Source organism: Micromys minutus (genome assembly GCF_963924665.1).
Source record: "Micromys minutus genome assembly, chromosome: 15".
In the NCBI taxonomy this organism is placed as follows: Eukaryota; Metazoa; Chordata; class Mammalia; order Rodentia; family Muridae; genus Micromys; species Micromys minutus.
Window position 1 is genome coordinate 57,358,017 of NC_137984.1, and position 15,312 is coordinate 57,373,328.

Genomic DNA, 15,312 nt, shown 5'->3' on the forward strand with positions numbered 1-15,312 from the left:
CTCCGGGAAAGAACTGAGAATGCTTTCTTTCTGCCTAAGTCATTATACCCCTCCTGAGGCAACCTGGTGTTGGCCAGCAGCAAGGAGCAAGCAGAGGAGGTTGTGTGGCAGATTGGCACATGTGTGCAGCTGAGGTACCAAGTTTGTTCCTGTGCTAAACTGGAGAGTCATGCATAGTCTTAAGAGCACAGACTTTGAGGAGCCACAATAGGATAGATGACACTCACACTCTTGGGACTGGCTGTTTCTGCTTACTTCATTCCCGTCACTCCCCTGGACTGCCCCCCTGCCCTCACTGTACAGTGGGTGGCCAGATGGCAGTAACAGAATCAAGAAGGCAGCACTGCACTGTGGCAAGTTCCTTCTTCAGATCTCAGCTCATGAGCAACGTGGCTGCATTTCCCAGTGCAGCATAACAGAACTGAGAGGAACCGTGCAGTGATGACTGCAGAGCACAGGGGCAGGAGCATGTTGGAGTGGTTGGAGAGAGGGGAAAAGGGGGAGAGGGAGAGGAACACAGGGGCAGAAGGGCAGAGGGGCAGAGGGGCAGAGGACAGAGGGGGCGAGAGAGTAATGGAGAGAGGGAGAGAACAATTTGTTCGTGTTCACAGGATAGACAGTATCTCAGCAAATAGTGTCCCAGGCAGGGCAGGAAAGCACAAGGGGTTTATCCCCATGACAAACTGGGAGCAGGACAGGTGGCTTAAGGATGGTGGGGGAAAGGGAAAGCCTATGACTCAGATGGAGAATGCAAGAGTTGTTTTAAAAGTGCCAGGTAAGTAGCCATGTAAAGATATTGCTTTTTGGATACTCTAAATAAAACCTGGAAATGCCCCATAAGTAGAGACAATGCATCAAAGGCCAACATGTTGGGTGTGGAAATGTAGGTTGATGTCAAGTTGACACATAATTGGACAGTAGAGAGGTAGGCGGCAGAAAGTCTAGGAAAGAGAAGAGTAGGGTAGGTGGGAGATTCAAAAAGAGAAACATGGAAACAGAAGTGGATATTTCTCTTGGAGCATCTCTAGCTGAAACAGGTTGTTCTAAATTTTTTTAAGGATTTAATTTACTGATTGGATTGGAGTATTTTGGTGTGATCTTAAATGTGACAACTTAATTGTGTTCGAGGGGAAGGGTGGGTGTACTGGTGGAATGCACACAGCTACTTGCCAGGGCGAGTTCATGGAACTGTGAACAGAGGTCATGGCAGGGAGTCCCCAGTGGGCAACCACTGCTTGGGCCAGAGAGTGGCAGGAGGTACCATGCCCTGGAGCCTGGAACCTTCGTCATTGTTTTATGCTCACTACTACATTTTAGTCTTATATTTGTACTTCTATGCCTGACAATATTTAAGAAATCTAGAAAGTAATGTCCCTGGACAAAGTTGCTAAAACTTGTAATGTTATGATAAGAATAATGTAATTTTTCACTGATTAAGACAAAACACTTGAATATTTTAAAAATACTATGGATGTTATAAGTTTTCATAAAGCATTACTTTTAAAAGAATATTGTTAACTTGATTTTCACTTGTGTTCTAAGAAAAAAAAACTTGTTCCAATAATTGTCGTATAGTATAAAGATATGAATTATTATTAACAGTACATATTTGATATAAAATCAGCACTTTTTATTATATGCATAGCTTCTGTTGTCTGTCTCCAGTTCTAAACAGCTGGAAATCTTGGGTTATCTTAGTATATACAGTGTGTATATAACTGTTATAATTGTTTCTGTGTAGTCAGAAACTGGCAATATTGATGCTATAATATATGTGCTTTCTTTTCATATACCTATATCTCCTCTCATTCTCTACCGTCTTCTACCAATATTGTTTAAATGAGAAGATATTCAGAAATAGGCATACAGAGAGAGTAATAACTTAAATTTTAGCCCAATGTGGCATGATTTAACTGTGCTGTTTTATGTGCAATATGGGCACCTTGCAGACATGTCCTTTAACAGTTCTGACAGAAGGAGGGTGAAAATCTAAGGGCAGAAGATCAATAGCTGCTCAGAAGTGACAACACTGAAAGGTGAAAAAGAATTTGGTTAAGTCATCGTTTCTGATAGCTGAGTAGTAGTCCATTGTGCAAATGTACCACAAATTTTTTATCCATTTGTCTACTAAAGAACATCTGGGTTTTTTCCAGCTTCTGGCTATTATAAATAGAGCTGCTGTAAATATTGTGGTGCATGCAACTTTGTTGTATATTGGAGTGTCTCTGGGGTATATGCCCAGAAGTGGAATAGCTGGATCTTCAGGTAGTAGTATGTCCATTTTTCTGAAGAATCGCCAGACTGATTTCCAGAGTGGTTGTATCAGTTTACAATGCCACCAACAGTGGAGAAGTGTTCCTCTTTCTCCACAACTTATTTAGCATCTGCTGTCATCTGAGTTTTTGATCTTGGCCAATCTGACTGGTGTGAGGTGGAATCTCAGGGTTGTTTTGATTTGTATTTTCCTGATGGCTAAGGATGTTGAGCACTTCCTTAGATGTTTCTCAGCCATTCAATATTCCTCAATAGAGAACGTTTTGTTTAGCTCTGTACCCCATTTTTAATAGGTTTGTTTGATTCTCTGGTGTCTAGCTTTTTGAGTAATTTTTTTTATAGCTTAAATATTTCTATATGATGTGGGGTTGGTAAAGACCTTTTCCCACTCTGTTGGCTGCCATTTGTTTTCTTGACAGTGACCTTAGCCTTACAGAAACTTTGCAATCTCATTTAGTCCTAATTTGTCAATCTTTGACCTTAGAGCATGAGCCATTCGTGTTATGTTCAGGAAATTTTCTCCTGTGTCTATGTTTTCTAAAGTTTTTCCTAGTTTCTTATCTAATAGTTTCAGTATACCTGGTTTAATGTGGAGATCTTTGATCGACATTCATTCTTCTGCATGCTGACTACTAGTTGGACCAACACCATTGGTTGAATAGGCTGTTCTTTTTCCATTGAATGTTTACAGCTCCTTTGTCAAAAATCAGGTGACCATATATGTGAGGGCTCATTTCTCGATCTTCTATTCTATTCCATTGATCCATGGTACCAGTACCATGCAGTTTTCAGCACAATTGCCTTGTTATATAGCTTGAGTTCAGGGCTGGTGATTCCCGAAGATATTTTCTAGTTGTTGAGGATGGATTTCGCTGGTCTAGGTCTTTTGTTATTCCAGATGAAATTACACACTGCTCTTTCCAACTCAATGAAGAATTGCATTGGAATTTTGATGGAGATTGCATGAAATCTAAAGATCGCTTTTGGTAAGGTGGCCATTTTTAAAAGGTTGATTCTTTCAATCCATGAGCATGGGAGATCTTTCCATTTTCTGAGATCTTCCTCGATTTCCTTCTTAAGAGGTTTGAAGTTCTTGTCATACAGGTCCTTCACTTGCTTAGTTAAAGTAACACCAAGGTATTTCATAGTTTTTGTGACTGTTGTGAAGGGTATCTTTTCCCTCATTTTTTTCTCCATATGTTTATTCTTTGAATATAGGAAGGCTACTGATTTGTTTGAGTTAAATTTATATCCAGCCACTTTGCTGAACTTGTTTATCAGCTCTAGTATTTCTGGAGTGGAATTTGTAGGGTCACTTAAGTACACTATCATGTCATCTGCAAATAGAGATGTTTTTAATTCTTCCTTTCTAATTTGTAGCCCTTTGATTTTATTTTACTGTCTAATTGCTCTGGCCAGGGCTTCCAGTACTGTCACATGCCTAACATCTCACCAAGAAGAATGACTCATGGCAACAGGATTCTTTTGTGAACAACCTTTATTGTACTAACTCTTGAGCAGGGGACCACATGGAAGAAAAATGCACTACTTATATATGCCCAGGAGACTTGTGTCACTACCTGATTTGTTTGCCCTCCAGTATCTCATTAGCATGCCATGAAAGAGGGCTATGAAATCCTTGGTACATGAGCACTACGGCCCTCGGGCTGGACAAGAGTTCTGTTTGCTGAATCAACGGCAGGAAGCGAATACTATCTTTGGGTGTGGCACAAATGGCTACCAACACAGTACTATGTTGAATATGTAGGGGGAGAGTGGGCAGCCATGCTGAGTCACTGATTTTAGTGGGATTGATTCAAGTTTCCCACTGTTAAGTTTGATGTTGGCTGTTGGTTTGCTGTATATTGCTTTTATTATGTTTAGGTATGGGCCTTGAATTCCTGTTCTTTCCAAGACTTTTAACATGAAGGGGTGTTGAATTTTGTCAAATGCTTTCTCAGCATCTAGTGAGTTGATCATGTGGTTTTTTTCTTTGAGTTTGTTTAAATGGTGGATTACATTGATGGATTTCCATATATTAAACCTTCCCTGCATTGCAGGGATGAAGCCTACTTCCATCATGGTGAATGATCATTTTGATGTGTTTTTGAATTTGGTTTGCAAGGATTTTGTTGAGTATTTTTGAATCAATATTCATAAGTGAGATTGGTCTGAAGTTCTCTTTCCTTGTAGGGTCTTTGTGTGGTTTAGGTACGAGGGTTATTGTAGCCTCAAAAAATGGTTAGGTAGTGTTTCATCTGATTCTATTATGTGGAATACTTTGGAGAGTATTGGTATTAGGTCGTCAATAAATGGACCTGGGCTTTTTTTGGTTGGGAGGCTTGATGACTGCTTCTGTTTCTTTAGGTGTTGTGGGATTATTTAGATGGTTTACTTGATCCTGGTTTAAATTTATTATCTTATATCTGTCTTGGAATTCATCCATTTCCTCCAGATTTTCCAGCTTTGTTGAGTATAGGCTTCTGTAGTAGGATCTGATGATTTCTTGAATTTCCTCAGTTTCAGTCGTTATTTCTCTTCTTTCCTTTCTGATTTTGTTAATATGGATACTCTCTTTTTGCCCTCTAGTTAGGCTGGCTAAAGGTTTATCATCTTGTTAATTTCTCAAAGAACCAGCTCTTGGTTTTGTTCATTCTTGAATGGTTCTTTTTTGTTTATATTTGATCTATTTCTGTCCTAAATTTGATTATTTCTTTCCCTCTACTCCTCTTGGGTGTATCTGCTTCCTTTTGTTCTAGAGCTTTCAAGTGTGCTGTCAGGTTGTTGGTGTATGCTCTCTCCAGTTTCTTTTTGGAAGCACTCGGAGCTATTAGATTTTCTCTCAATACTGCTTTCTTTGCATCCCAAAAGTTTGTTTATGTCCTTTTTTCATTTTCATTGAATTCTAGAAAATCCTTAATTTCTTTCATTATTTCTTCTTTGACCCTGCTATCATTTATTAGAGCATTGTTAACTTTCCATGTGTATATTGCTTTTTATTGTCTTTGTTGTTATTAAAGAACAGCTTTAGACCATGTTGATCTGAATGAATGCATGTGAGCATTTCAATCTTCTTATATTGATTGAGGATCCTTCTGTGTCCAATTATGTGGTCAATTTTTGAGAGGGTGCCCTGAGGTGCTGGGATGAAGGTGTATTCTTTTGTTTGAGGATGATATATTCTGTATATATCTATTAATTCTTGTCTGTTCATAGTCTCTGCTAATTTTACAGTGTCCTTGTTCAGTTTCTGTTTCCATGATCTGTCCACTGGTGAGAGTGGGGTATTAAAGTCTTCCACTATTATTGTCTGGGGTGAAAGGAACTTTTTGAGCTTTAGTAGGGTTTTGTTATGAATATGGGCCCTTTTATATTTGGAGCATATATGTTAAGGATTGAGAGTTCTTCCTGCCAGATTTTTCCTGTAATGAGTAAAAGGTGTCCTTCCTTGTCTCTTTTGATAATTTTGGTTAGAAATTTACTTTATTTAATATTAGAATAGCCACTCCAGCTTGCTTCTTGGGGCTGTTTGGTTGGAAGATTTTTTTCCCAACCTTTTACTCTGACATAGTGTCTGTCTTTGTTTCTGAGATGAGTTTTCTGTATGCAGCAAAATGCTGTGTTTTATTTATATATCCAGTCTGATAGCCTATATCTTTTTATTGAGTAATTGAGCTCATTTATGTTAGTAGATATCAAGGAATAGTGGTTGCTGTTTCCTGATATTATTGCTTTTGTGGGTTGAATTTTGCCTTTGTTTCTTTCTTCTTTTGGTTTTCTTGCTTAGGAGTTTTCTTGGTTTTCCTATGATGTAGTTCCTTTCATTGTATTGTGTTTTCCACCTATAATTCATTTTAGTGCTTTGTTTGTTGTCAGATATTGTGTAAATTTAGTTTTTTCTTGGAATATCTTTGCTTCTCCATCTATGGTGATTGATAGTTTTGCTGGGTATAGCAGCTTGGGCTAGCACTTGTGATCTTTTAGGGTCTGCAATATGTCTTGTCCATGCTCTTCTAGCTTTCTTAATCTCTGTTGACAAATCGGGTGTAATTCTGATTGTCTGCCTTTGTATGTTACATGACCATTTTCCCTTACTGCTTTTAGTATTCTTTCTTTGCTTTGGTCACTTGGTGTTTTGACTATTATTTGTCAGGAGAAATTTATTTTTTGGTCCAACCTATTTGGAGTTTGTAGACTTCTTTTAGCTAGCGGTCATCTCATTCTTAAGGTAGGGACATTTTCTTCTACAATTTTGTTGAAGATATTTACTGTGCCCCTTAATTGATATTCTTTGCCCTCTTTTATTCCTATTATCCTTAGGGGTGGTCTTCTCATTGTGTCCTAGATCTTTTGGACATTTTGGGTTAGGAGCTTTTTGGTTTTATCATCTTCGCTGACTGTTTTTGTTCTGTGTTTTCAATGTTTTCTTCAGTCCGTGAGATTCTCTTTTCCATCTCTTGTAGTCTGTTTGGATTACTTTCATCTGTGACTCCTGATTTCTTTTCTAGAATTTCTACCTCTAGAGTTGTCTCTTTTAGTGTTTTCTTTATTGTGTCCATTTCTGTTTTAAATTCCTTCTTCCATTCCTTTATCTTTTTGGTTCTGTTTTCTTCTAGTTCTTTGAGTTCTTTGAGTGTTTTTCTTGTTTCTCCTTTAAAAGCTTCTAATCCTTTATGCTTTTTCTCCTGTTGTTTTTTAAGGATCTGTATCATCATCTTGAGGTAGGATTTCGGGTCTGAGTCTCATTTTTCTTGAGTGATTGGGATTCTGCTGTGTGCTGTGATGGGACAGCTGGGTTATAGTGTTACCTGGTTGTCTTGGTTTTCTTGGGGTACTTTCTTTCACTTTCCTCTTGCCATCTTGTTGTCAGTTATTGGTTCTTGCCTTTTCCTTGTACCTGGCCTATGTCCCTGGATCTCCGCTGTTTGTGGTAGTGTATGGTACAAGTGCCTGTTCTGCACCCAAAAGCCACCAGGTGGGAACAGAAGGACCAATGCCTGGGTTCCTGGATCAAGCTGGTCAGGGCGGCACTTTCCTTGCACATGGCAGTTATTTCTCTGTCCCCTGTTAGTCGGAACCTCTTGTCACCAGGCCTGTGGCTCTGGGTCTCCATTGTTCCTGGAGGCAGATGGTCTGAGAACCTGTTTCCTCTCTCTCTCTCTCTCTCTCTCTCTCTCTCTCTCTCTATATATATATATATATATATATATATATATATATATATTAATTATATATATATAATTAAAATAAACACTTTACATATTTGGTATTATGAATTATTATCTTGTACTTTTAAATAATAATAGAAGAAATAAAATTGTAATTGATATTTATCCTGGAAAATTTTAAAATGCTTGATAATTTTAACACTGAGTCACAGTTTAGATTGCAAAAACAATAAATCTTTTGAGTTTTCACATATGTAAGTGAAAACCAATGTTCTTTGTAATATAGCCCTGGGAAAAATGTGCGCATTTCTGTGCACTCATATGTTGATTAGAAAGAACTCTGTAAAGTATCCGCACATAATATTGAGAAACGTTCTTCCAAAATTAAATTGCTCTATATCTAGAGTGTTATCACACTGCTTATTTCTTTATCATCTCATATTTAGGTCATTGTTCTAGAAATTAAATGCATAATGTTTAAATTTTTGTCTTGTTTTACAGGCCACATTATGTGATAACACAGGTCTCATGAAATATGAAGATGTACTAGTAACTTTAGCATCACTTTACTTTACAAAACCAGTTTCAGATGAAAATGTCACAGTGACTGAAACCGATTTTTGTGATATTCCTGTTTGTCTGTACTTGCCAAAGAGGACGTCTGAAAGACAGAGACCAGCTGTTATCTTCATTCATGGTGGTGCCTTTGTCTTGGGAAGTTACAGTAAGTGTATTTTTGTATGTGTGCTATTAATGTATTCATTTTGAAATCATTGCTATCTACCAGTGAGTTGACAGATATTTGTGTCAGTACAATGTTGGCTTGAGTCATATGTTCAAATTAACAAAGTTACATTGGAATGTATGGGTCATGGTTCACATTTTACTTTTATATAATTTGCTGTAAAACAACCAATGAGAAACAAGATTGTTGTGCTATAAAATAAAGTCTCAAATTGCTATCTTAAACTTGAAAGTATAAATAATAAACTTGGAATTTAGAGTAAAATAACCCAAATACATAAATTAAATAAACTTTGTGATATGAACCAGATATTTATTTGTTAGGTATTAAATTATAAAGTTGCTTTCATACTACATCTAAAATTTGTTCAAGTTATAGAGTGTGGTATAACAATATTGAGGATTATAAAACAAAACATAGCTTTGTACTAAAATTATAAAAATGATATAAAGCTTTGTAGTCAGTTCTTTCCCGGAAGTGAGACACACAGACAAACTGACAGAAACATAAACATATACCATTCTAGACTTTTGATAACTTATGGATTTATTTCATAGAAAAGTTTGGGATATTGCACTTAACAGATGTAACAAATAGATGATCATATTCCTGTCCTCAGTGAAGCTGGAGCTTAGTTATAAGACCCAGTATTTTGTTTTTATGATCAGTACATTTTAAGCAAAATGTCTGTTGTGGAATGCTGGGAGGTCAACTGAGTTAGTAGGTTTCTTTATGTTTTTTTAGTTGTGAAGAAAATATAGATCAAGAAATATTTTCAGTCCAATGGTTGGCTGTGATTATCTGCATCTGCATTAGTTAGGCTATGACAAAGTCCCTCAGGGGACAGTCATGACAGGCTCCTGTCAGCAAGCACTTCTTAACATCAGCAATATTGACTGGGTTTAGTCTCTTCAGATGGGATGGAACCCTAAGTGGTGCAGTCTCTTGATGGCCTTCCCTTCAGTTTCTCCTCCACCCAATAAACAAGAGCGTAGAAGAAGTACAGGAGCTGAATGCGTTCCCAACCCCACAGGAAGTACAACAAAATCAAACAACCAGACCCACCAGAGCTGTAAGGGACTAAGCTCCCAACAAAGGATACATATGGAGGCACCCATGGCTTCCACAGCATATGTACTAGAGAATGGTCTTATCTGACATCAGTGGGAGGGCAGACCCTGGTCCTGTGGAGGCTTGATTCCCTAGCTTAGGAGAATGCCAGGGCAGTCAAGCAGGAGTGGGTGAGTGGCTGTGTGGGTGAGTTGTGGGGGCACCATCATAGAAGCAGGTGGGAGGGATGATGAGATAGGTGGTTTTCAGAAGGGAAATCAATGAATGGGGGCTAACATTTGAACTAACAAAATAAAATAAACAATGTTTGCATATAACTTCAAATTTACACAGTTAGAAATAGGAGAAAGCAAAGGACCTCTGAGTAGAATTCAGAGGATTAAGGCTCTTGCTGATCTTCCCATCAGTGCTCTCAGTGTTGCTTGAAATTGCCACCTCTCAGACTCAGGCACTCTGCTTTGCTCCTGTGACATTTCTAACTTGTCATCTGTTTTCAAACATTTCCTGCTCCTTCTGGAACACACTGCATGTTTGGTATCTCTCAGTCCTCAGCTCTCCTAACCAGTCAACACTGTGTGAAGCTTACTAGCATCTTACTGATTACTTCTTCATTGCTCTATACTAATATGCTGGGATAAGACTTGCTTATATTATGGTCAAGATAAGTATCTACATTCCTAGAAATTATATTTCCTTCCAAGTCACCACCTGATTGGCGCTTCTTCTACCAGCCATTGTACCTCCTTTGCTGGTTCCTAACAATGCACTGGCTTTTCTGCCTTAACCTCTCTCAGTCGCTGACTCTTCTAATTATTTTCTTACCATTCTTTACTCTCTTAGACGTGTTTTCATGCTTGTTTCTTACTTGCCTTTTGAGTCTTCCTTAGAACAGTGCAATCTGAGAGAAACCTCTGCTTTTGGCTATACTGTGAGTTTGTATGGTGAGAATTTCTGCATCCTTCCTTTTTCCTCCTTTATCTCTTCATTTGCAACTGCAACATTAAATAAGAGAAAAGCTAAAATTATGCTTAAATAAGTTAATCGTTTTCACTTTACTAATATTAGTATTCCTCACATTCCAGCATTTTATTTTTCAATTGTTAGTTCCATGTTTTCTTTACTTTATTCTTTATTTTTTCCACTCTATTCCCCTTGCCCATCATGTTGATATGAATTGTTTCTCATCTCTGACATTGTTGATGGACTTAAGTTCAATCAACTCAGCTGTAGCCTGGTCTGTATTAGCTCATAATTAGTATATCATGTGAATTCCTTAGCACATCTGATTACATCGCTTTCTCAAGGAGTAAACAAACAAACAAAAACACCAAGAAAACAAGAAAGGCAATCTTCCCTCCATAGTGACTACAATTTTTTTTACAGCCTTTCAGCCTCCTCTGATTTATGACATATTCTGGGCACAAATTCTGAGCATCCTCTTGTTCCTACCCATGCTATGTAGATTATTATCTAGATTTATTTTGATTTTTTCCTCTTCTGTTGGCCCATCACCATTTTGTCATCTTATTACCTTAATTCCAACGTACCATGATGTGAAGATGTAGTCACACTGATTATTAAAATCATCTCAGAAATAACATCCATTTGTTGATGAATCCCATGTCATACTTTGAAGAGTGGACTCCTATATTCCCTTTTAGTTACCTTGTTAATTTCTGCCTCTGCTCTCTCTAACATATTTAGCTTTATATATATGTTTCCCCAAGTGCTGTGAATTCTCAGTAATTATGGTAAATTTTGTTAAATTCATATTTCATTTTCTCTTGTTAATATTCTTGTAATTATGTTTTTGTTTGACATGGTAGATATCAATTTATGCTTGGTAGGTAAATTAGTATATGAAACTAAATAATAGAATAATTGACATTACGATCTGTTAAAATTTTTAGGAAAGTATTTTTTATACCTTTTTTACTTTATTAACTATTTTTCTACAGTTAACTTTTGTAAGAAATTACAAATACAGGATCACATTCATATTTGAATTTAGTGAAAATTAAAGTTCTCAGTTATATATAAAAAGGTAATCTAAAGTTTACTTGTGAATTGATTAAATTACTTGAACTTATATTAATATGTAAACATTTGGCAAAAAATCTTCTTTAGTTCTAAATGCACTAAATAGTACACCTGGTCTTAATCTTAAGCTTATGTCCCATCATTGAAAATTTCCTTCAATAAGTAACAATTTTGTTGAATCTCTAAACTTGTGAAAATTATAATGCTACCTACAATGTTATCTTCAACTCAAATTCAGAATTTCTAATACTTCTTCCAAGAATTTTAGGTCATATATTGGTAACAATTTGCAGAAAATCTTCTTTGTGAGCTCTGAGGAAGTGTTGCCTATGACGATAAAAGCGATTACTGAGTTCCTATCAGATGATTAATCAATCAATCAATCAGTCAGTCAGTCAGTCAATCAACCAACCAATCGAATTTTACGTTTTTAGAACATTCATGACTATTTCTGTTTTTTCTATTTACAGTGCACTGTTTTATATTTATTGTTTTCCTTTCAGGGGTATCAGCCTATGATGAGCTGAACAGATGGACGGCAAGCAAGCTTGATGCTGTTATTGTGGGAATAGAGTAAGAGAAAGATGACACTTCTTGTCACTGTCCATGAACTCACAACAAGCTTGGTCATACAGAGCTGTGACCCAACAACAAATATACATATCCTAATATTTCATATAATTTTTATGTTATTAATTTTTATATATTCATATAATTTCATGTTATTAATAAGCATATTTTATTACAGTTATGCTATCTTTTAAAATATGAACTCCAGAGGTCTCAAGCATTTCATTTTATCATCAAGTAATATTAAATATTCATTATATGCTTCAGATATTGGGTTTTATTTGACCTGGTTATAAACACAGTAGGGAGTTAGAATTGTTCTTGGTTCTAACTCTATTAAGTAAAACTATTATAATACCTAGAATAGTTCAAGACATTATCTAAATGATAATTCTTTACAACAAAAGTTTGCCAACATTTACAATAATATACCAAAAATATGAGCAAATACTAATTTCCTTAGGATTTCATATTCATCCACTGTATTATTGAAATTCTCAGTAACAAGACTGAAAACACTGCTGTGTATCTAACAAATCGATAGTGCAGTGATAGACTTACAACCCATACCTGAATTTATTAACTAGAACCTACTTCTCACTTTAAGAAAGACATTAACAATGAGCTCTAGTTAATTGGTGAGACTTAGGATTCAAATTGGGTCCAATATATCAATGTATCTATTGAGAGTGAGATATTCCTTTGCATAACTTTAACAAGTGTTTTGCTGTGGTTTTACTTGATTTACCTCTAAAGCTACAGGCTTGCTCCTAAGTATCCATTTCCAACTGCCCTTGAAGACTGTGTTTGTGTGATCAAATTCTTTCTGCAAGAAAATGTCCTTGCAAAATACAGAGTGGATCCTTCTCGCATCTGCATTATGGGAGACAGTTCTGGAGGTACATTGGCAGCAACAGTTACTCAACTGGTATGTTGTATGTATTATATAAGTTTTAATGTCAATGCAAAAGAAGCTATGTTTGAATTACTTTTATACTGCTATCTCTGAAATTTACCTTAAACAAGTACGATTTTCCATTTTGTAAGATATTACTTCCTCAAGACTAAATAATTTATTTTAAGGAACTATCCAGTTTTCAAACCATTATATAAGTCCAATAAAATGCCATCTTGGATAGCCTAAAAATACTCAAAAAATGTTCTTGATTCATTTTAATGTTTTGTTTTTTGGGATCATAAGTGTAAAAAAGGCTCTGAATTATTTTATAGTCATCTAAAACACACAGAAGAAGTATTATTAGAATATATAAGATATATGTTTTGTGCTATAATACATATAACTAAATTGTTTCTTTTTGAAAAAAATTTATGGCATATTCTCTGTATTTACATTTCAAATGTTATGCCCTTCTTCCCCACTTCCCTCCCTCTCCCCCCTCAACTTGCTTGCATGAAGGTGCTCCATCTCCCAATCACCCTCTCCACCTCAGTGCCTTGGCTGGTTGATGATGTTGTTTTTGCCATGAGGTTGCAAACCCTTTCAGCTCCTTCAGTCCTTTCTCTAGTTCTTTTATTGGGGTCTCTGTGATCAGTTCCATGGTTAGCTGCAAGCATCCTTATCTGTATCTATATGACTCTGGCAGAGCCTCTGTGGAGACATCCATGTTTGTTTCCTGCCAGTAAACATATTCTGTCCTATTAGTTTCAGTGTATTTGGTTTTAGGTGAATGTCTTGATCCACTTACACTTGAGCTTTGTACAAGGAAATAAGAAGGAAGTGATTTGCGCTCTTCTGCAGACTGACTGCCAGTTGAGTCAGCACCACTTGATGAAGAGGCTGTCCATTTTCCATTGTATGTTTTTAGCTTCTTTGTCAAATATCAAGTTACCAGAGGTGTGTGGGTTCATGCTGGGTGTTCTATTCTATTCCATTATTCTACCTGCCTGTGTCTGTACAAATATGAGGCATTTCTTATTACAATTGATCTTAATGCAGCTTGAGGTCAGGGCTGTTATTTTTAATTTTTATTTCTGATTTGGATATATAATTTAATTGTCTTTAGTCATTTATAACTGTCATTTATAAGTCAAGATCAGGGCATTGTCATACAACATGAATAACATCTTTCTTTAATTAAACAGCTTTATTTAAAAAACAGAGATAAATGTACAAATTTTAAAAACATTTTTGCATTAAACTGTATAAATATATTTTTGTCAGCACTTGATTTTTTTAAAGTTTGTTAATATACATTGAAATCTCACTAGCAACAATTTGCATAAAGTACATATAAAATAAAATGTAACATAGAAATAGTCAAAGTTTTCTTGGTAAAGATTAAACATAATGATTTTTTTTAAACATAATGATTTTTTAAATACCAAGAATTCCCACAAGGCTACATTCTTAGCTCTTGAATTATTAATGATCTAAAGTGTAGGTGTGCCCCTAGAGGTTGTTTTTTCATCATTGATAATGGTTTTTGCTATCTTGAGTTTTCCAAGTAAATTTGCAAACTGCTTTTTCTAACTCTATAAAAAATTGAGTTGAAATTTTGATGGGGATTGCATTGAATTGGATGACTTCCTTAGGCAAGATGTCCATTTTTACAATGTTGATCTTTCCAGTCAATGAGCATGGGAGATCTTTCCATCTTCTGAAAGCTTCTTCAAATTTATTTTTCGTGGCTTCATGTTCTTGTTGTACAGAACCTTCACTTGTTTGGTTAGGGTCACACCAAGGTATTTTATATTCTTTGTGACTGTTGTGAAGGGTATTGATTCTTTAATTCTTTTATCAGCTTGTTTTTCTTTTGAGTAGAGAAAGGCTACTGATTTGTTTGAGTTAATTTTATATCCAGCCACTTTGGTGAGGTTCTTTACAGTTATAATAGTTCTCAAGTCAAATTTTTGGGGTCACTTAAGTATACTATCATATCATGTGCAAATAGTGATATTTTGACTTCTTCCTTTTTAATTTGTATTTTTTTACGGCATTTGGCTGTCTGATTGTACTATATTGAATAGGTAGTTTAGTCCCTGATTTTAGTAGCATTGCTTCATGTTTCTCACCATTTAGTTTAATGTTGGCTATTATATACTTGGATACTTATATTTCATTTTATATATTATTTATATTTGTGTTTGTTTTTGAGACCATGTTTCTTTTTTAAGCATATACCATATACACATACACATTGTTGAACATAAGGTGAGGAATTATTAGCGGTTGATTGGGTTGGCGGCAAATTGTTTTTTGACTTTAGAAGTTGAGTCTCTTGAGTAGGCATCAAAATATGTAAACACAGGTGTATACCATTATGGTAAGAATTAAATACATACTGAACTACATGAAATAGTTATTGTCAGAATGTTAAACTTGTAGTTGTAGCTTGTAAAATAGTCATTAAATTTTTATATTAATTTTTTAGGAGATCGAGAAAAAGTATTTTTTTTCTGAATTGATCTAAGACAGCTAACAGC

The 15,312-nt window shown here is 35.8% G+C and overlaps 2 protein-coding genes across 2 annotated transcripts in view; both read left to right on the plus strand.

The window, feature by feature from the left end:
- Positions 1-15,312, plus strand: part of LOC308430474 (arylacetamide deacetylase-like 2) — a gene marked incomplete at both ends in the record, with an annotated part of 58,068 nt that overhangs the window by 36,725 nt on the left and 6,031 nt on the right. Inside the window, 3 exons of the mRNA XM_080929606.1 lie at positions 7,944-8,166; positions 11,802-11,871; positions 12,625-12,796. Coding sequence (XP_080785732.1) covers positions 7,944-8,166; positions 11,802-11,871; positions 12,625-12,796 — 465 coding nt within the window. The remainder of the gene's footprint in view (positions 1-7,943; positions 8,167-11,801; positions 11,872-12,624; positions 12,797-15,312) is intronic.
- The window catches only part of LOC308430187 (arylacetamide deacetylase-like 2), a gene marked incomplete at its 3' end in the record, with an annotated part of 89,924 nt that continues 82,633 nt past the window's right edge, over positions 8,022-15,312 (plus strand). Inside the window, exon 1 of the mRNA XM_080929319.1 lies at positions 8,022-8,166. The remainder of the gene's footprint in view (positions 8,167-15,312) is intronic.